The sequence below is a fragment of the Macaca nemestrina genome, chromosome 18 (assembly GCF_043159975.1).
Source record: "Macaca nemestrina isolate mMacNem1 chromosome 18, mMacNem.hap1, whole genome shotgun sequence".
NCBI lineage: Eukaryota > Metazoa > Chordata > Mammalia > Primates > Cercopithecidae > Macaca > Macaca nemestrina.
The window spans coordinates 86,840,584-86,860,999 of NC_092142.1; the positions used below are offsets into that span (position 1 = coordinate 86,840,584).

At 50.8% G+C, this 20,416-nt stretch overlaps 1 protein-coding gene across 1 annotated transcript in view; it reads right to left on the minus strand.

Moving 5' to 3' along the window:
* The window catches only part of LOC105488825 (carbonic anhydrase 5A), a 52,283-nt gene that overhangs the window by 4,617 nt on the left and 27,250 nt on the right, over window positions 1–20,416 (minus strand). Inside the window, 5 exon segments of the mRNA XM_011753282.3 lie at window positions 312–461; window positions 463–468; window positions 11,934–11,996; window positions 12,448–12,543; window positions 15,797–15,915. Of these exon segments, the coding sequence (XP_011751584.2) occupies window positions 312–461; window positions 463–468; window positions 11,934–11,996; window positions 12,448–12,543; window positions 15,797–15,915 (434 nt within the window).

Here is a 20,416-nt window from a genome sequence, read left to right on the forward strand (position 1 = left end):
AAAAAAAAAAAAAAAGAAAAAGGAAGAAAAGAAAAACCATGCAGACCCTGGGACAACTCCCATGAATGCCTTGTGTTTGTGTGCGATAGATCAGGGCGCTGCTCAGAACATGCTCGCTGTGATCATCGGAACTGCTGTCCAATCTCAACAAGCTCCTGCTTCGATTGGAAATTTTTTCTTGTGTGAGAGTGCCCCAAAGGCATGAAAGAATGTAACTCCACAACGCTCTTATGCAGCATCTTAGAGACGCTGCCAAGCAAGAGAGATGCCTTCCATGAAGTGCCATCATGCCAGTTACGGGCACAGCTCACCTGGCTTGGGGCCACTTCAACGGGCTCCTTCTGGATGATCCAGGTGACCGACTCGGTCAGCGGCGGAGTGGTGAGCGAGCCCGCATAGGTCCAGTAATCCCGGCAGGCGGGCAGCAGACTGGAGGGGTTGAAGGGGCCCACGGCCGCCCGCAGCGTCCTGAGAGACCAAGAAGCACAGGCCGTGTCAGTCCTCAGGCGAGACTAGGAGCTTCCATCTTATCTCAGCATGTGAGGCCTTCACGGCACTTGGAAGGAAGTGCTTTCCCCGAGATAAGGCCACGAGGCCACTGCTGTCACACTTGGAAGCAGTGATGAGAAAATATGACCCTTCTATACAGAGCAAGGATTCCTGCCAACTTACATTGGTGGGAATTACATTACTTTACACCAGCTTACGCTGGTGCTTACATTTTTCCTTTTGAAGTCATTTCTTGGCCGGGCGCAGTAGCTCGCACCTGTAATCTCAGCACTTTGGGAGGCCGAGGTGGGTGAATTACTTAAGGTCAGGAGTTCGAGACCAGCCTGGTCAACCTGGTGAAACCCTGTCTCTACGAAAAATACAAAAATTATACAGATGTGGTGGTGGGCGCCTGTAATTCCAGCTACTCAGGAGGCTGAGGCAGGAGAATCACTTGAGCCCGGGAGGCGGATGTTGCAGTGAGCGGAGATCACGCCACACTGCGCTCCAGCCTGGGCAACAGAGTAATACTGTCTCAAATAATAATAATAATAAATAATACAGATAAAAATAAAGCCATTTCTTTTTTGCATTCTTTGGCTGCAAAAAATATTACTTTTTATTGTGATAAAATATACAAAACGTAAAATTTACCATCTTAACCTTTTTTTTTTTTTTTGAGATGGAGTTTTGCTCTTGTTGCCCAGGCTGCAGTGCAATGGCGCCATCCTGGCTGACTGCAACCTCTGCCTCCCAGGCTCAAGTGATTCTCCTGCCTCAGCCTCCTGAGTAGCTGGGATTACAGGTGCCCACCACCACACTTGCTAACTTCGTATTTTTAGTAGAGACGGGGTTTCTTCATGTTGGTCAGGCTGGTTTTTGAACTCCCGACCTCAGGTGATTCACCCGCCTCAGCCTCCCACAGTGCTGGGATGACAGGCATGAGCTACCGTCCCTGGCCCATCTTAACCATTTTTAAGTGTAAATTTCAATGGCGTTAAATGCAGTCACATTGTGGTGCCACCACCTCCACCATCCGTCTCCAGAACTTTTCCATCATCCCAAACTCAAACTCTGTTCTGGGGACCTGATGTGGGTGTGATCCTGTGTTTTTTTTTTTTTTTTTTTGAGATGGAGTCTCGCTGTGTCTCCGAGGCTGGAGTGCAGTGGCGTGATCTCGGCTCACTGCAAGCTCCGCCTCCCGGGTTCACGCCATTCTCCCGCCTCAGCCTCCCAAGTAGCTGAGACTACAGGCGCCCGCCACCACGCCCGGCTAGTTTTTTGTATTTTTAGTAGAGACGGGGTTTCACCATGTTAGCCAGGATAGTCTCGATCTCCTGACCTCGTGATCCACCCGCCTCGGCCTCCCAAAGTGCTGGGATTACAGGCTTGAGCCACCGCGCCCGGCCGATCCTGTGGTTTTTTGTCTTCTGTGTCTGGCTTATTTCACTGGGCATAATGTCCTTCAGGTTTATCCACATTGGAGCATGTGTCAGGAGTCCCTGCATTGTTGCTTTTTTTTTTCCTTTTGAGACAGAGTCTCGCTCTGTCACCCAGGCTGGAGTGCAGTGGTGCGATCTCGGTTCACTGCAAGCTCTGCCTTCTGAGTTCACACCATTCTCCTGCCTCAGCCTCCCGAGTAGCTGAGTCTACATCCGCTTGCCATTGCGACTGGCTAATCTTTTATATTTTGAGTAGAGATGGGGTTTCACCATGTTAGCCAGGATGATCTCGATCTCCTGACCTCGTGATCCACCCGCCTTGGCCTCCCAAAGTGCTGGGATTACAGGCACGAGCCCGGCCTATCTGAAGACATTTCTACTGCTACCTTACCAATGAGGGTATCCAGTATCTCCACGATTACCTTCATCTGTCCCCAAAAACTGTGCCTGCCATCCTGCGCTGCAGCCGTCCAGAGACTGGCAGGCCTTGGCCTAAAGGTCTGGAGGGTGACTGACCTGCAAGACTCACAAGAGGGGAAGCCAACAGAGATACCTACAGATGGAGCGCTGTGCTCCTGGTGCCAACAAGAAAGCCGAGGCTGGGGCTGGGTCAGCAACCAAATTCCAGTTTAGAGGCGGATTTGCTCGTGGATGTGGCCAGCCACCTCAGTAAAATTAGAGAGGATTATTTTGCATTGAATACACTTACGGCCAAAAAAAAAAAGCTTTAAAAAAAAAAAAAAGAGTCGGGCTCTTACTTTGTCACCCAGACTGGAGTGCAGTGACGCCATCAGAGCTCACTGCAGGCGCTAATTCCTGGGCTCAAGCGATCCTCCTGTCTCAGCTTCCCAAGTAGCTATGACACCACACCAGGGTTTAAAATTAACTGTTTGTAGCCAGGGGGTCTTGCCATCTTGCCCAGGCTGTTCTCCAACTCCTGGGTTCAATCGATCCTCCTGCCTTGGCCTCTCAAAATATCGGGATTACAGGCATAAGCCACTGTGCCCAGCCAGCTCTTTTGTATATATACCCAGAGGTGTGTGATTGCTGAATCATAGGGTAGTTCTATTTATTATTTATTTATTTGTTTATTTATTTTGAGGCAGAGTCTCACTCTGTCTTCCAGGCTGGAGTGCCGTGATGTGATCTCGGTTCACGGCGGTTGGGCCTGGCCGCAACACAGCCCTCATCAGTGTCCCAACCCAAACAAGCACAACTCTGCACCTGCCCCTGGCTGTGGGACAAGAGTCCAGCTGGAAGTGACAGGGTCTCCGTCCGCAAGGAAGACGGCCTCCCTGCTCAACCACAGCACATTGACTTTGCTGGGCCCTGGCCTTCCGAGGTGGAAGCCGGCAACCCCGATGCCTTGGGCTTGTCTCCTAACATCAAGCAGTGAGGGTCAGGGTCAGGAGAGGCGGCTGAGCTACCAGAAGGAAGCCCAGGAGTGTCCACGCCGACAGACACATGTATCAGTTCTGGGCACACGTGTTCACGTTTGTAATTATCCAGCCAATTTTTTAAAAACAGCATTATAGGCTGGACGCAGTGGCTTATGCCTCTAATCCCAGCACTTTGGGAGGCCAAGGCAGGCAGATCATCTGAGGTCAGGAGTCGAGACCAGCTTGACCAACATGGCAAAACCCCATCTCTACTAAAAATACAAAAATTAGCCGGGCATGGTGGCAGGTGCCTGTAATCGCAGCTACTCGGTAGGCTGAGGCAGGAGAATTGCTTTAGCACAGGAAGCAGAGGTTGCAGTGAGCCAAGATCGCGCCACTGCACTCCAGCCTGGGCGACAGAGAGAGACTCTATCTCAAACAACTACAACAACAGCAATAAAACCCACAGCATTATTGTGATAGAATTCACATACCATGCAACTCTCCCATCTAAAGTGTACAGCCTGGTTGGGCACAACGTCTCATGCCTGTAATCCCAGCACTTTGGGAGGCCGAGGTGGGAGGACTGCTTGAGGCCAGGAGTTTGAGACTAGCCTGAGCAACATAACAAGATCCTGACTCTACAGAAAATACAAAAACTAGCCAGGTGTGGTGGCGCATGCCTGTGGTCCCAGGTAGCTAGGAGGCTGAGGTGGGAGGATGGCTTGAGCCCAGGAGGTCGAGGCTGCAGTGAGCTGTGATCATGTCACTGCACTCTAGCCTAGATGACAAAGTGAGATCCTTTCTTAAAGTAAGTACATAAAAATTGAAGTGTACAGTTCTATGGTTTTGGGTATATTCATGGTTGTGCAGCCATCCCAAGTCAATTTTAGAACATTCTCAACACCTCAAGGAGGAAGCTTGGTACTTTTTAGCTCTCGTCCCCACCCCCGCCCTGCTGCTTCTGTCTCTGTGGGTTTCATAGGAACTGAGTCATGTAACATGTGGAACATTTGTGTCTTGCGTCTCTCACTTAGCATGGTGCTTTTGAGGCTCACCCACACCACAGCATGAGTTAGAGCTGTGTCCTTTCTGACTGCCAAATAACATCCCATTGCACGGTCTAGCTGCGTTGACATCCCATTGCATGGTCTAGCTGGGCTGCGAAGGAGCACACTACTTGTGCACATGGGTAACAGGCGGGTGTGCAGTGAGATGCCAGTCTATGCGCATGGGTAACAGGTGGGTGTGCAGTGACTCGTCGGTCTGTGCACATGAATAACAGGCGGGTGTGCAGTGAGATGGTCTGTGCACATGGGTAACAGGTGGGTGTGTAGTGAGATGGTCTGTGCACATGGGTAACAGGTGGGTGTGTAGTGAGATGGTCTGTGCACATGGGTAACAGGCGGGTGTGCAGTGAGATGGTCTGTGCACATGGGTAATAGGCGGGTGTGCAGTGAGGCGTCGGTCTATGCACATGGGTAACAGGTGGGTGTGTCCTGAGATGTCCGTCTCCTCCTGCCTGCCACACGTCCTTGCTCCCAGGGCATAGATGTGCCAGTCACTTTCTGAGCAACTACTTCAAATCTTCAGAACAACCCTTTGAGAAGTATTTCTGGTTTACTGATAAAGACAGACAGACAGATATAAACAACTTGCCCAAAGCCACGTTGCCAGTCAGGGCCACTGAGGCCTGGCCCGTTCCGAGGTGCGGGCTCTTCCCTCCGTCCCCAGGGCTGCAGGAATCAGTCGGGGGAGCGGCAGGCCCCAGCCATTCCTCTGCGTGCAGGTTTCTTGCCAGTTAAGCTTTCTAGTCTTGGGCTGGGAAGAGGATGTCTGCGTGTTGCATCATCGTCCCTAGGAGCTCCTGTCCTGTCTCTAAGATGCATGAGGGCTGGCGCTGCTATGTGGTTACAGAAAGCTGCTCTCCCCCGGGTCCCCAAAGCAAGTCAGGGCCCTTCCTTTATGCGTGCGGTGAGCCCAGACGGCTAGAATGGGACACTGGTGAGCACACCAATGAGCCTGAGACCATCACATCTATTATCTGAGCATGGATGGACGAGCTACCCGTAGAAAGCACCACAGCCTTTGCTGGTGGAAGTGGGTCGGTGACTTGTTCCACTTTTCTTTTCTTTCTTTCTTTTTTTTTTTTTTTGAGACGGAGTCTCATGCTGTTGCCCAGGCTGGAGTGCAGTGGCGCGATCTCGGCTCACTGCAAGCTCCGCCTCCCGGGTTCACGCCATTCTCCTGCCTCAGCCTCCCGAGTAGCTGGGACTACAGGTGCCCGCCACCTTGCCCGGCTAATTTTCTTGTATTTTTAGTAGAGACGGGGTTTCACCGTGTTAGCCAGGATGGTCTCGATCTCCTGACCTCGTGATCCGCCCGTCTCGGCCTCCCAAAGTGCTGGGATTACAGGCTTGAGCCACCGCGCCCGGCCTCTTTTTTTTTTTTTTTTTGAGATGGGGTTTCGCTTTTGTTGCCCAGGATGGAGTGCAATGGCACGATCTCGGCTCACCACAACCTCTGCCTCCCGGGTTCAAGTGATTCTTCTGCCTTAGCCTCCGGAGTAGCTGGGATCACAGGCATACGCCACTACGCCTGGCTAATTTTGTATTTTTAGTAGAGATGGGGTTTCTCTGTGTTGGTCAGGCTGGTCTCAAACTCCCGACCTCAGGTGACCTGCCTGACTCAGCCTCCCAAAGTGCTGGGATTATAGGCATGAGCCACCGCGCCCGCCCTATTCCTTGTTTTGTCTTCTTTCTCTTAGACAGGACCCCACATCTTATGAGTGTCAAGCCCCACCCAGCGTAACTCCACCCTTGCCCTGTCCTCTTGGAGCCTCAGTTTCCCCAGGTGTATGATGGGTGCATGGTGGCTGTAACGGGCTTCTGTCAGTCCCTGCCACACGGGCATGGGGCTCAGTAGGTGCTGCCCCTGCTGCTGCCAAAGCTGAAAGAGCCTCCACAAGGGCATAGAGCCGTTCCCTGGATCCCCTGGACCTGGTGGGCTGTTTCCGGCTCCACAAGGCAGCCAATTCCCCTGTAGCCCTGACTCTCGCGAAGGCAGGGACGAGGGGTTCCCCAGCAGCCTGAGGAGCTTGCAGCTTGTCCAGGCATGGAGGGTGGGGACCCTCTGTGGGCAGTGTTGGCCAAAACTTCTGGCTACGGAGAGAGGGTCAAAGGTGAAGCCTCGAGGTCTCCATTCTGGGATTGTGTGCCAAGGGTCACCGTGGCCACACTGGGGCTGTGCCTGCACGCTGCGAGCTGTGTGCACAGTGACAGGTCGGCATTGGTAGGGGCCTGTGCAGACGGGATGGCGCTGGGAGTGGGGGGGTCCGGGCTTCCCGGCAGCGCCTGCTGTGGTTTTGGTTACAGACTCCGCCCGTGTTTCCCTCTAAGCTGCTGAAAAGCTCAGAGATGCTCAGCAGGGGCTGGAGCTCAGCCTGAGTTCTGACTGAATGTGGGAAGTGGGTGCTGGGACGGTTGGGAGTTCAGGCTGCATGAACCCACTTCCTGGGTTTAAAAACGGGCTCTTCACCTGCCAGCTGTGTGCCCGGGGCGAGGCCTTCTTTTCCTCTCTGAGCTTTGGTTTCCCTGTGTGCGGAACAGAGATGAATCACAGGCCCTGCCCCACGGAGTGATTGGAAGATTCAGTGTGATAATTTGTGTGGAGGGCTGTCGTTTCTTTGAACCCCTCCCACCAAGGTGTGGGGTGATATCCCCTTGCCCTGAGCCTGGGCAGGTGCCTCTGGCAGGAGTGGCGAACAGGACGCCGCAGGAGCAGTGCTTTGTGACTCTGGAAGCCGGGGCAGAAAAGGACATCGTGTCCATCTGACTCTCTCTGGAAATGCACCCTTGGAGCCCTGAGCACTGCGTAGAAGCCAGCTGGGTCCCCAGGAGCGACCGTGGCAGGGATTCCTGGAGGCTCCCTGCTGAGTCAGTCCCACAGCAGGGCCCAGACCAGCCTGGAACCAGAAGAGATGATGGGGACTACGTGACTCTGGTCTTTCCTGCCCTAGTTCAGGACAGTTTGTTCCTTAACTGCAGGAAACCAGGAAAGCAGCCCAGAAGCTGCAGTGAGCCCGTCCCTGGGTGAGGACTGCTGAGTTCTTGTGGGTGAGTGGCAGAGCTGGGATTTGAAGCCAAGGCCATCTGCCCTTGAGCCTGAGGCCACCACAGCCCTGTCCTGCCCTGCACTGCCCTCCAATAAGGAGTTAGATTCAACCACACTTCTAGCATTTTCCATCACAAGGCCATCATTCTAAAGTTTCATGGACTCCCAAAAGGTGATAGCTCTCTCTGGGAATCAGCTGACTGAAAACACCCGTAGCAACAAAAAGCGATTTTAACCTCAGTGATTGGGCTGGTGGATTTTCGTTTCGTAACGGGCAGCAGCAGCCTGTGTATTCCACAGCAGATGTATGTGTATGAGGGCTGGCCACAGCTGGGCCTTGAACTCAACTGCACGTTTAACCAAGAACCAGACATGATCCTTATTCTATTACATTGTAAGAATGCGTCTCTAGTGTGGATTTTTTTTTTTTTTTTTTTTCTTTTTTTTTTTTTTTTTTTTTTTTTTTTGAGACGGAGTCTCACGCTGTTGCCCAGGCTGGAGTGCAGTGGCGCGATCTCGGCTCACTGCAAGCTCCGCCTCCCGGGTTCCCGCCATTCTCCTGCCTCAGCCTCCTGAGTAGCTGGGACTACAGGCGCCCGCCACCGCGCCCGGCTAATTTTTTGTATTTTTTTTTAGTAGAGACGGGGTTTCACTGTGGTCTCGATCTCCTGACCTTGTGATCCGCCCGCCTCGGCCTCCCAAAGTGCTGGGATTACAGGCTTGAGCCACCGCGCCCGGCCTCTTTTTTTTTTTTTGAGACGGATTCTCGAGCTGTCGCCCAGGCTGGAGTGTAGTGGTACCATCTCGGCTCACTGCAACCTCCGTCTCCCGGGTTCAAGCAATTATCCTGCCTCAGCCTCCTGAGTAGCTGAGATTACAGGCATGTGCCACCATGCCCAGCTAATTTTTGTATTTTTAGCAGAGATGGGGTTTTGCCATGTTGGCCAGGCTGGTCTTGAACTCCTGACCTCAGGTGATCTGCCCACTTCGGCCTCCCTAAGTGCTGGTATTACAGCTGTGAGCCACCACGCCCGGGCTACTGTGGATGTTTAATATCTCCATTTCACAGGTAGGAAGCTGAGGCTCAGAGGTGCACAGCTCAGCAGTGGTGGATCAGGGCTCTGGACCCGGGAGTCTAACTGTAGGGCTCTCTGGTACACTGTGCTATGGGAGAGGCCCCCAGAAGTCCTAGGCTAGGAGCCTCTAGACTAGAGGGTTGTTCAAGTCTCTTCCCACTCCCTGGCCCATGAAGCACAGACTCTTTCCCCCAAGGCTGGTCCTTTTACCTCCTAAGGTCTTTTTTTTTTGAGACGAGTCTCGCTGTGTCACTCAGCCTGGAGTGTAGTGGCACAATCTCGGCTCACTGCAACCTCCACCTCCCAGATTCAAGCAATTCTCCTGCCTCCGCCTCCCAAGTAGCTGAGATTACAGGCACCCGCCACCATGTCTGGCTAATTTTTGTATTTTTAGTAGAGATGGGCTTTCACCAAGTTGGCCAGGCTGCTCTGGAACTCCTGACCTAAGGTGGTTTGCCTGCCTTGGCCTCCCAAAGCGTTGGGATTACAGGCGTGAGCCAGGGCACCCAGCCTCTTAAGGTCTTTTAATTTATCAAGGGTCTAACTCGGCCAGGTGCGGTGGTTCACGCCTGTAATCCCAGCAATTCGGGAGGCCAAGGCAGGCAACTCACTTGAGGTCAGGAGTTCAAGACCAGCCTGTCCAACATGGTGACACCCCGTCTCTACTAAAAATACAAAAATTAGGCAGGCATAGTGGTGGGCACTGGTACTTCCAGCTACTCAGGAGATTGAGGCAGGAGAATCGCTTGAACCTGGAAGGCGCAGGTTTCAGTGAGCCGAGATTGCGCCATTGCACTCTAGCCTAGGCGACAGAGAGAGACTCAGTCTAAAAAAATAAAATAAAATAAACAGTCTAACTATTTTCAGCTGAGGAGATGAGCCCAGAGATCAGCATCAGGACCAGAGCTGAGTCCCCAATGGCACTTCCTCCCCTGTCCCTGGCATCATTCCTCCCCTGCGGTTTGCCTAAAAAATTCTGACTTACCCCATGGGGAAGAAATGCTCCAGAACCTTCCCCGGGAGGAACACAGCCCTTGGGTAAAGGGTCCTTCACAGCCAACTCTTTTCTTTCCCATCAAGAGGTGGGACCACCTGGAGTGGGAGGTGGCTGCTGGCCGGGAAAACATCCCCTCCCCAGGTTTCCTCTGGCTGTGGAGCCGCGCAGAGGAAGAGGATGGGGCGTCAGAGCTCTCAGAGCTGTGGCCTTGTGGAGTTCCTGAGCAGGCAGATGGGGCGGCAGGGGGTGATCTTGTCCCAGTCCCAGGAGGCCGCCCCAAAGCCAGCATCAAGGCGAAGGCCACGCACAGATCAAAAGGCTCCTTGAACCGCGAGGAAGGGCTGGCCCCAGCTCCAATTGGACCAGCCCGCACCATTGTTAACACAGGTTGAAGCCTCATCCGTCCGCACATCTGAGGCTTGCGTTGACTCCTTCCGCCCTGGAATTCTTTTGTTTGCTGCTGAATAAATAAACTACATTTCTTTGGAATTTCCCCTTCTCCCTCAAAGCCTTTTCTCAGCTGATCTTGGAGAAACGCAACACTCTTGTCCCAGCCATCTTTTCGAGCTATGCTGGATGCAGGGAAGCGTATGGAGAGATGGACGGAGAGCTGTGGTTTGGGCAGGTTTCTCTCTGCCCTTGGGCTTGGGGTCGGATAGGGACTGTTTTAAGTTCCTTCCCAAGGAGAGTGCTGGGTGGTACACGGGTCAACATTCGTATGTTATTACTTAGGGATTTGTTTCAATATGATTTAAAACAAATTTTATCATTAGTGAATATCATCACCCAGAACAAGGCTAAAAATTTTTCGAGCTAATCAATTTAAAGAAAAATATTAGATTGGACGCGGTGGCTCATACCTGTAATCCCAGCACTTTGGGAGGCCGAGGTGGGTGGATCATGAGGTCAGGAGTTCAAGACCAGCCTGGCCAAAATGGTGAAACCCCGTCTCTACTCAAAATACAAAAATTAGCTGGATGTGATGGTGGGCACCTGTAATCCCAGCTACTCGGGAGGCTGAGGCAGAGAACTGCTTGAACCCAGGAGGTGGAGGTTGCAGTGAGCCGAGATCATGCCACTGCACTCCAGCCTGGGTGACAGAGTAAGATTCCATCTCAAAAGAAAAAAGAAAAAAAAAGAAAGGAAGAAAGAAAGAAAGAAAAATATTAAATAGATAGGCTGGGCACAGTGGTTCATGCCTGTAATCCCAGCACTTTGGGAGGCCGAGGCAGGTGGATTACCTGAGGTCAGCAGTTTGAGATCAGCCTGGCCAACATGGTGAAACCCCATCTCTACTAAAAAATACAAAAATTAGTCAGGTGTGGTGGCACGCGTCTGTAGTCCCAGCTACGTGCGAGGCTGAGACAGGAGAATTGCTTGAAACCGGGAGGCAGAGGTTGCAGTCAGCCGAGCTTGCACCACTGCACTCCAGCCTGGGTGACAGAGGGAGAAAAGAAAGAAAGAAAGAAAGAAAAAGAAAGAAAGAAAGAAAGAAAGAAAGAAAGAAAGAAAGAAAGAAAGAAAGAGAGAGAGAGAGAGAGAGAGAGAAAGAAAGAAAGAAAGAAAGAAAGAAAGAGAGAAAGAAAGAAGGAAGGAAAGAAAGAAAGAAAAGAAAGAAAGAAAGAAAGAGAGAGAGAGAGAAAGAAAGAAAGAGAGAAAGAAAGAAAGAGAGAAAGAAAGGAAAAGAAAAGAAAGGAAAAGAAAAGAAAAGAAAAGAAAGAAAGAGAAAGAAAGAAAGAAAGAAAGAAAGAAAGAAAGAAAGAAAGAAAGAAAGAAAGAAAAAGAAATTCAGTAGAGAGTAGTCCCATTGGCAGGCAGATATGTCAAACATTTTCAGGATCCTGCCTGCATGGCTGAATTTTGGGAACTTCTATCGAGCCCAACACCCTTATTTTATGAAGAAGGAAACAGGGTCCCAGAGCAGTGATGATGCATTTGAAGTCAGAGAGAGCCAGCTGTGGACACACGAGCGTCAGCCCCGTGGAATCACGTTTCCAGAACTGGAACCACGGCCCCTCGGCGCGGCTCTTTCCATTGCGTTGTTTCTTTTTCCTTGTAAATGAATCGCTGCACTAAACAATGTTGCTTGTCACATGATGCTGATTTCTTTCTTTTTTTTTTTTTTTTTTTTGAGACGGGGTTTCACTCTTGTTACCCAGGCTGGAGTGCAATGGCACGATCTCAGCTCACTGCAACCTCCACCTCCAGGTTCAAACGATTCTGCTACCTCAGCCTCCTGAGTAGCTGGGATTGCAGGCATGTGCCACCACGCCCGGCTAATTTTGTATTTTTAGTGGAGACGGGGTTTCTCCATGTTGGTCAGGTTGGTTTCAAACTCCCGACCTCAGGTGATCCACCGGCCTCAGCCTCCCAAAGTGTTGGGATTACAGGCGTGAGTCACGGCGCCTGGCCTTCTGATTTCAAATATGCAGCTTACCTTATGTTTTATTTCCGGCAAGATGTCCACCAGCCTCTGCAGCGTCTGATGATGGGCCCCGAGCTGCATGGCAGACACAAGAGGTGTTAGCTGAAAAGGCAGTGGATGGGAGGGAAGCTCAATCCACTGTAAATACACCACAATTTAAAAGCAATCCTTGGCCAGGCATGGTGGCTCACGCCTGTGATCCTAGCACTTTGGGAGGTCGAGGTAGGCAGATCATCTAAGGTCAGGAGTTCGAGACCAGCCTGCCCAATATGGTGAAACCCTGTCTCTATTGAAAATACAAAAATTAGCTGGGTGTGGTGGCACACTCCTATGTCCCAGCTACTGGGGAGGCTGAGGCAGGAGAATCACTTGAATCCAGGAGGTGGAGGTTGTAATGAGCCGAGACTGTGCCACTACACTCCAGCCTGTGTGACACAGCGAGATTCTGTCTCAAAAAAAAAAAGCAATCCTAATGATGGATCACCACTTTTTTCATTAGGAGAACTACACCATAGCAAGCGATTACCTTTAAAAACACACCTATCACGGCCAAGCCATTCTCTCCCACGACAGCTTCCTGGTAATTTTGGTATTTCACAGAATTCCAGTGAACTAAATGCAGCTGAAACACAGTGGAAAGAGAACTTAAATCGATCAGCAAGAAGACAGTCACTTCCCTTTCTGAATGGCTGCCCTATGTGTCCACTTAATCATAATGAAAGGGCCAGGCGCGGTGGCTCACGCCTGTAATCCCAGCACTTTGGGAGGCCAAGGTGGGAGGATTACGAGGTCAGGAGTTCGAGACCAGCCTGGCCAACATGGTGAAACACCATCTCCACTAAAAATATAAAGATTAGGCCAGGCACGGTGGCTCACACCTGTAATCCCAGCACTTTGGGAGGTCAAGGTGGGCAGATCACAAGGTCAGGAGATTGAGACCATCCTGGCTAACACGGTGAAACCCCGTTTCTACTAAAAATGCAATACATATACTAAAATAATATATGTAGAGAGCTAGGCACGGTGGCGGATGCCTGTAGTCCCAGTTACTTGGGAGGCTGAGGCAGGAGAATGGCATGAACCTGGGAGGCGGAGCTTGCAGTGAGCCGAGATCACGCCACTGCACTCCAGCCTGGGCGACAGAGCGAGACTCCATCTCAAAACAAAACAAAACAAAACAAAAACAAAGATTAGCTGGGCATGGTGGTAGGTGCCTGTAATACCAGCTACTCAGGGTGCTGAGGTAGGAGAATCACTTGAACCTGAGGGGCGGAGGTTGCAGTGAGCTGAGATGACGCCACTGCACTCCAGCCTGGGCAACAGAGTGAGACTCCATCTTGGAAAACAAAAAAACAAAACCAGAGGCCTCCAGTTAAGTTTGAATTTCAGATAAGCAGTGAATAACTTTGTAGTGTAAATATGTCCCAAATATTGCATCTTCCTGATGTCAAGGCACTTGACCTTGACCCTCATCCATGTCTGCATTTGACACTCCGCCTTTGGTTTTCCTGTGGTGGAAACATGGATCTGGAATCGTGTTCCAGTCTCTGTGTCCAAATTGGCCAGGTGACAGGGATTTAAATCGGGGTCAGCACAGGCTGGGGAAGGGGCTTTCTGAATTGCTGGCAAGCAAGAGGCAGAACTGTGATCTGGGTCCGGTTCCCTGGCTGGGCGTTCCTGTGGTGAGAGCGTGGTCTTGCCTAGAAGGGGCCTGGGCACCTGTCCATGTTTCCTTATAAGCACAGGGGATGTGGGGCAGCCTTTTATAATGGGTGCTCCAAGCCCCAAGTCCACCAGGATGGGGCACAGCAAGCCGTTGGGCTTCTTGTCCACCATTCCCCACACTGCTGGGACTCTGGGACCAGGGGCCCCGTGGAGGGCATTGGGGCCAGTGAGAACCACACAGCACCTCGATGCCAGAAGGTTCACGTGCTTCCAGATGCATCTGGGCCAGTGAAGGTGGGTGTGGGCTCTTCCTGCCACCTGTGGCTCACTTGGAATGCCACACCTGAGGCCCCACCGTAGACCCCCACTTCCCCCCTCCCCCTTCCACCCCCAGGAAACCACACACTGCAGCATGGGCCAGACACTCAGCCAGGATGGGGGCCCCCAGCCCTTGCTCAGACCGAGTCAGGGAGGTCCCTGGGGGCCCAAGCTCACTGGTCTCCTTTCTCTAGGAATACATTGCAACAACCTTTCTCCTTTAAAATATCTGTTCATCGGCCAGGTGTGGTGGTTCACACCTGTAATTCCAGCACTTTGGGAGGCCGAGGCAGGTGGATCATGAGGTCAGGAGTTCAAGGCCAGCCTGGCCAAGATGGTGAAACCCCATCTCTACTAAAACTACAAAAATTAGCCAGGCACGGTGGCAGGCGCCTGTGATCCCAGCTACTCGGGAAGCTGAGGCAGGAGAATCACTTGAACCTGGGTGGCACAGGTTGTAGTGAGCCGAGATCACACCACCGTACTCCAGCCTGGGCGACAGAGTGAGACTCAGTTTCAAAAATAAATAAATAAATAAATAAATAAATAAATAAATAAAATATCTGTTCATCAAAAACAAAGTTGCAGATAGACATACTAAAATAAAAGGCATGTTGTTAAACGAAGAGAAACACAGAGAAGCCATTGTTGCACTCGTTCTTGGAACTATATATAAATATGTATATAATTATGACAATAGATATCACTCCCTATTTAAAAAACGTCCCAAGGTCACCTCTGGGTGTGCAGTTAAAAGCAATTTTCATTTTCTGGTTTGGGTGGACTCTAGTTTCATATTAATTGCAGTGTTACTTTCATAACAACAAGTTCAAAAAACAGAAAGAGTCCTCAACTTGAAAAAGCATCAAAAAGTCAGGTGGGTGGGTGAGCAGAGGTGTGATAAAGTGAATATGGCAAAAATGATCATCACAGGACTGAGACGTCAAACGCGTGGATTCTTCTCGTTCATTTCTTTTCATTTTTTTGTATGTTGCAAAAATTTCATAATAAAATATTTGGGGAAATCTATAAGGCATCACCAAAATGGTGGTTTTTATCACCCAGAAAAATTACAAAAACCAATTCCCAATATTGACCCACACTCATTTTCTCTACTGACTCCCACTTTGGAATGCTGAAAATAAGACTGCTTTAAGAAGATGATCTCGGCCAGTGCAGTGGCTCACGCCTGTTATCCCAGCACCTTGGGAGGCTGAGGCAGGTGGATCACTTGAGGTCAGGAGTTTGAGACCAGCCTGGCCAACATGGCGAAACCCCATCTCTGCTAAAAATACAAAAACTAGCAGGCCCTGGTGGCACGCACCTGTAATCCCAGCTACTCGGGAGGCTGAGGCAGGAGAATGGCTTGAGCCTGGGAGACGGAAGTTGTGGTGAGCCAAGATGGCACCAATGCACTCCAGCCTGGGTGACAGAGTGAATCCTGTTTCAAAAAAAACACAAAAAACAAAAAACAAACAAACAAAAGAAGATGATCTCTACTGCAAAGATGTGCAAAGATGTTCAGCTTCTCAGCAGAGGGCCTTGTGGATCTGCTAGTCCCTATAGCTGCAAGCACACAGCTGAGTGAAGCACGGCAAAGAGCTCAGGCTCTGACCTTGAATCCCAGCTGTCTGACTTTGGCAAGTTCCATAACCATTCAGAACCTCAGTCTCTTCTTGCGTTGAATCAGAGTGCGTACAGTGCCTTCTTCATAAGAGCACGGTGTGAGTAAATGGGTGGGGTGGCCGACTGTTCTGGTTTGAGCACTGACAGTCCCAGGTCCCAGGAGATCCTTTACATCTGAGCAGCGGGCATGGCTTGTTCACCCCCCACCATACAGCCAGAGACATAGAAAGTGTATAGATACGTGCCGTTAGGCCACATCTACAAACCTCGGCGGGGTACGCGTGGCCGTCCACTGTGTGCTCCGAGCCCGCCTCGTTCACTGCTCCCCAGTGGAAGTGAAATTGCTTCAGTCTGTAGTGGTTTTCCAAGGGCCCACCACTAATTCCTGGAAATAAAGGCAGCAAGACGTGTGTGTCATTTTGTCTGTTTGTTGAGCTGTGGTGTTACCTGAGGCATTGTCTATGTTAGGGTTGTATAAGCTCACTCACAAGGGGTTGCTATATGGTTGACGTGACAAGCCAAGGTGGGCTCTGTGAAGGGTGGGCTGTGTCTGTCCCATTCACTCTGCCCCACCACCAGCCCAGCGCCTGCCCCAGAGGTTCACAGTAAATGCCGAATGAGGGCAGGGTCCCAGTGCTGCCACTGGGTGGTGGTGGGGGCCTCAACTCGTTGCAGACAGAAATCGGTAAAGAATGTTTCTGAGATGGCTGCCTGTCCTATAAGATTTCTAGACTTCAATTAAAAAAAAAAAAAAGATGTCTTCCAAATATTTTTTAAAAGCAGCTTAAATCCTATCACCAAATAATGTTGTAAAATAACACACAGTGAGCAAGGTTTTTGTTTTGTTTTATTTTATTTTATTTTGAGACAGAATCTCACTCTATTGCCCAGGCTGGAGTACAATGGCACAATCTCGGCTCACTGCAACCTCTACCTCCAGGTTCCAGCGATTCTCCTGCCCCAGCCTCCCAAGTAGCTGGGATTATAGGCATGTGGCACCATGCCCAGCTAATTTTTGCATTTTAAGTAGAGATGGGGTTTCACCATGTTAGCCAGGCTGGTCTCGAACTCCTGACCTCAGGTGATCCACCCGCCTCTGCCTCCCAAAGTACCGGGATTACAGGTGTGACCACTGCACCTGCGTGAGAAGGTTTTTAAATAAGCAGACCCTGAGCTATAGCATCAGTCCTGATCTCTCGCAGTCCCTGCTTAATCTAGGCCCACCACAGGGCCAGCTTTTATTGAAACACTCCTTCCTTCCTAAGTCACCCTAAACACTGACCTTGGAGTCAGCACTCTCCACCTGCAGGCCTCGGGGTGCCCTTCTCCATGGCACAGTGCCAGGTGTGGCCTCCCAGGAGCTTGGTTTGCCTGACATGAGGGACTCAGCCGTGAGCATCACTCACCGAGGCCTCAGGCTCTGCCCTGCAGAGTCATGGCTGCTGTCCTCAGGTCCGGGTAGTGCTGGGAGTCTGCCTTTTAATGAGCTCCCCGGGGAGTTCTGATGTGGGTGGCTTCTCCTGTGTCTAAGCCCTTTGTCACTAACAGATTTCCATCAACAACTGCTACAAATGTGGTACCTGTTCCACACGTTGTCTTCATTGAAAGGAGCACAGTATGCTCCCGGGATGGCTGGGCAAGGCTGGAAGGCACTGGCAGAGCTAGAGCGCTGGTCACGAATTCGGGGTGGTCCGAGTGCCTCCCATAGCTGTGGAGGAGCTTCGTGTCACCCACCTTGCTCATGTCACCTCCCACTGCGGCAAAAGCCAGGAAAGCACTGAGCATGTGATGAATGCCTTGGGGAACTTGACACTGCTGACTCCTGGTGGTTTCCCGACACCAAAAGTATGTATAGTTGGGCTGGACGTGGTGGCTCACACCTGTAATCCCAGCATTTTGGGAAGTCGAGGCGGGCGGATCACTTGAGGTCAGGAGTTTGAGACCAGCCTGGCCAACATGGTGAACCCCCGTCTCTACTAAAAATACAAAAATTAGCTGGGCGTGGTGGTGGGTGCCTGCAATCCTAGCTACTCAGGAGGCTGAGGCAGGAGAATCGCTTGAACCTGGGAGGTGGAGGTTGCAGTGAGTTGAGACTGCGCCACTGCACTCCAGCCTGGACAACAGAGTGAGACTCAGTTTCAAAAAAAAAAAAAAAAAAAGTACTCATAGTTGGAGGCACCAAGGTGTAAACTGGAAAATGGAAAATGGATTCGGCTCTGGTCCCGTCAGGGGCTAGGCACGTGGTGGACCAAGCCACAGAGTTGCTCACTGCCCCTCTTCACTCAAAATCTCAGTGTTGGTCTGGAGCAACCTCGGAGTCACACCTAGTTTTAGAATTCTACCATTATGAGCGAGTCTTCTAGTCTGCTTAAATATGCACAGATGAATTACATCTCAATTTTTTTAATGACACAGAAAGAGTCCTTCCCACAATAAGCACACAAAATCACTTTGTTAGGCCAGGCACAGTGGTTCACACCTGTAATTCTAGCACTTTGGGAGGCCAAGGCGGGCATATCACTTGAGGTCAGGTGTTCGAAACCAGCCTGGCCAACATGGTAAAACCTCATCTCTACTAAAAATACAAAAAATTAGCCGGGTGTGGTGGTGGTTGCCTGTAATCCAAGCTACTTGGGAGGCTGAGGCAGGAGAATCGCTTGAACCCGGGAGGTGGAGGTTGCAGTGAGCCGAGATCGCACCAATGCACTCCAGCCTGGGCGATAGAGTGAGACTCTATCTCAAAAACAAAACAAAAAAACACTTTGTTGCTAACAATCAGGTCTTATTCTATGGTGGCCCACAGTGCTGTGAATGAGAGGGAGAGGTGGGGAAGCCGAGGCACGAGGAAAACCTTCCCACTGGGTCACATTGCAAGAGTTTCATGGTGATTTTCTAGCCTTGAAATTACAAGAGAGATGAGTTTTTTTTTTTTCCTTTGAGAGGGAAGAGTATAAGAGTCAATCGGCCTTTGTGGTTTTCTGTTGTATTTTGATTTCCAGGGAGAGGTTAAGCAGATTGCCAGCAGTCTCTGAGGTATGCCAGTGGGAACCAGGATTCAAATCCAGGTTTGACACCAAAACCAAAACCCATGCCTTTTCCACTTTGTCCTTCAAAGCACAAAACACAATCCTTTTTTTTTTTTGAGACCGAGTCTTGCTCTGTTGCCCAGGCTGGAGTGCAGGAGTCCGATCTCGGCTCCCTACAACCTCTGCCTCCTGGGTTCAAGAGATTCTCCTGCCTCAGCCTCCAGAGTAACTGGGATTAAGGTGCCTGCCACCAAGCCCGGCTTTTTTTTTTTTTTTTTTTGTATTTTTAGTAGAGACAGGGTTTCCCCCTGTTGGCCAGGCTCATCTTAAACTCCTGATCTCAGGTGATCCACCTGCCTTGGCCTCCCAAGGTGCTGGGATTACAGGTGTGAGCCACTGTGCCTGGCCTCCAAAACACAGTCTAAGGAACTTACAGAACCACAAAATGCAAGTACGGTGAGCTCTGTGCTCGCTTCTGCCTCAGACTGTGTCTGAGGTGGAAAGGGGGTTTGTAGCCAACCAGCCCCAGGGGCACCAAAGTGCATTGATTGGTGGCTGAGGGTGGAGCCTGCCAGGGGCTCTGCCTCGCTCTTGGGATGGGTTCACTCATGACGAGTTTACTGTGTGGAAATTCATGCATGTCTGTATCATCTCTTCTAGAATAGAAATGCCTAGAAGGCAGGGATGATGGATGCTTCATGGACAAATTAGACTGTACCCAACCCCGTAGATGCCATTTGTAAGACTCTGAGTTAAGTCCCACCCAGTTGCACTCTTAGGACAGAAGCTGTTTCTAGGCTGGGCATGGTGGCTCATGCCGGTAAATCCCAGCACTTTGGGAGGCCAAGGTGGGCAGATCACCCAAGGTCAGGAGTTCAAGACCAGCCTGACCAACATGGTGAAACCCCATCTCTACTAAAAATACAAAAAATTAGCCAGGCGTGGTGGCAGGTGCCGGTAATCCCAGCTACTTGGGAGGTTGAGGCAGGAGAATTGCTTGAACCTGGGAGGCAGAGGTTGCAGTGAGCCAAGATTGTGCCACTGCACTCCAGCCTGGGCAACAAGAGTGAAACTCTGTCTCAAAACAAAAACAAACAAAAAAAGAGGCTGTTTCCCTCTGGACCATCACTGTATCAACAGGACTTAGTGCAGGAAAGGGTCATTGAAGGCACACAATGAACCCTCATGGGATGAATGAATACAGGAACGAATGGGATTAGTCAGTTCATTGATTTATTCATTGAATCACTCGGATGGTAAGCAGCTCTGTGTGTTGCAGTGGAATCCAGCCTTTCCCACGGCAGCTTGGGAACCGCTGGGGATTTCTAGGAAAGTCCACGGAACACAGAAATAGTTAAAGACCTGGATTGGCAACTTAGCTCTGCTTCTAACTTGCTGTGTGACCCTGGGCAAGTAGCTTAGCCTCTCTGAGCCTAAGCCTCTCTACCCGTAAAATGAGAAGAGCGGGCAGGATAAATGGAGACAAGGCAGGAAGCATTTTGTAAAATGTTGTCTGATGAAGGCAGTGATGGTGATTGTGCATCGCACACCGTTTGGGGGCTCTGCAGCCTCATCTGTGTAAAGTGAGTTACTACACATTTCTCTCGGTCCCAGCTCAAGCACCCTAGGGTTCTACATAGGCACACAAATAGGGTCCCAAATAGAGTGACACCAACTGCATAAGTCCACTGACAGCTGGATGCCTGCCGGACCCCCACACACAAAACCTAGTAGAAAAGTCAGTCTCCAGACTGTGGCCAACCAGCGAGGGCCAGGAACGGGAGCTACTGGGACCAGAGCTGCTGGGAGCTGCTGGGACCAGAAGGGACTTGCGAGTCCTGAGCCTCTGCAGGGTAAGGT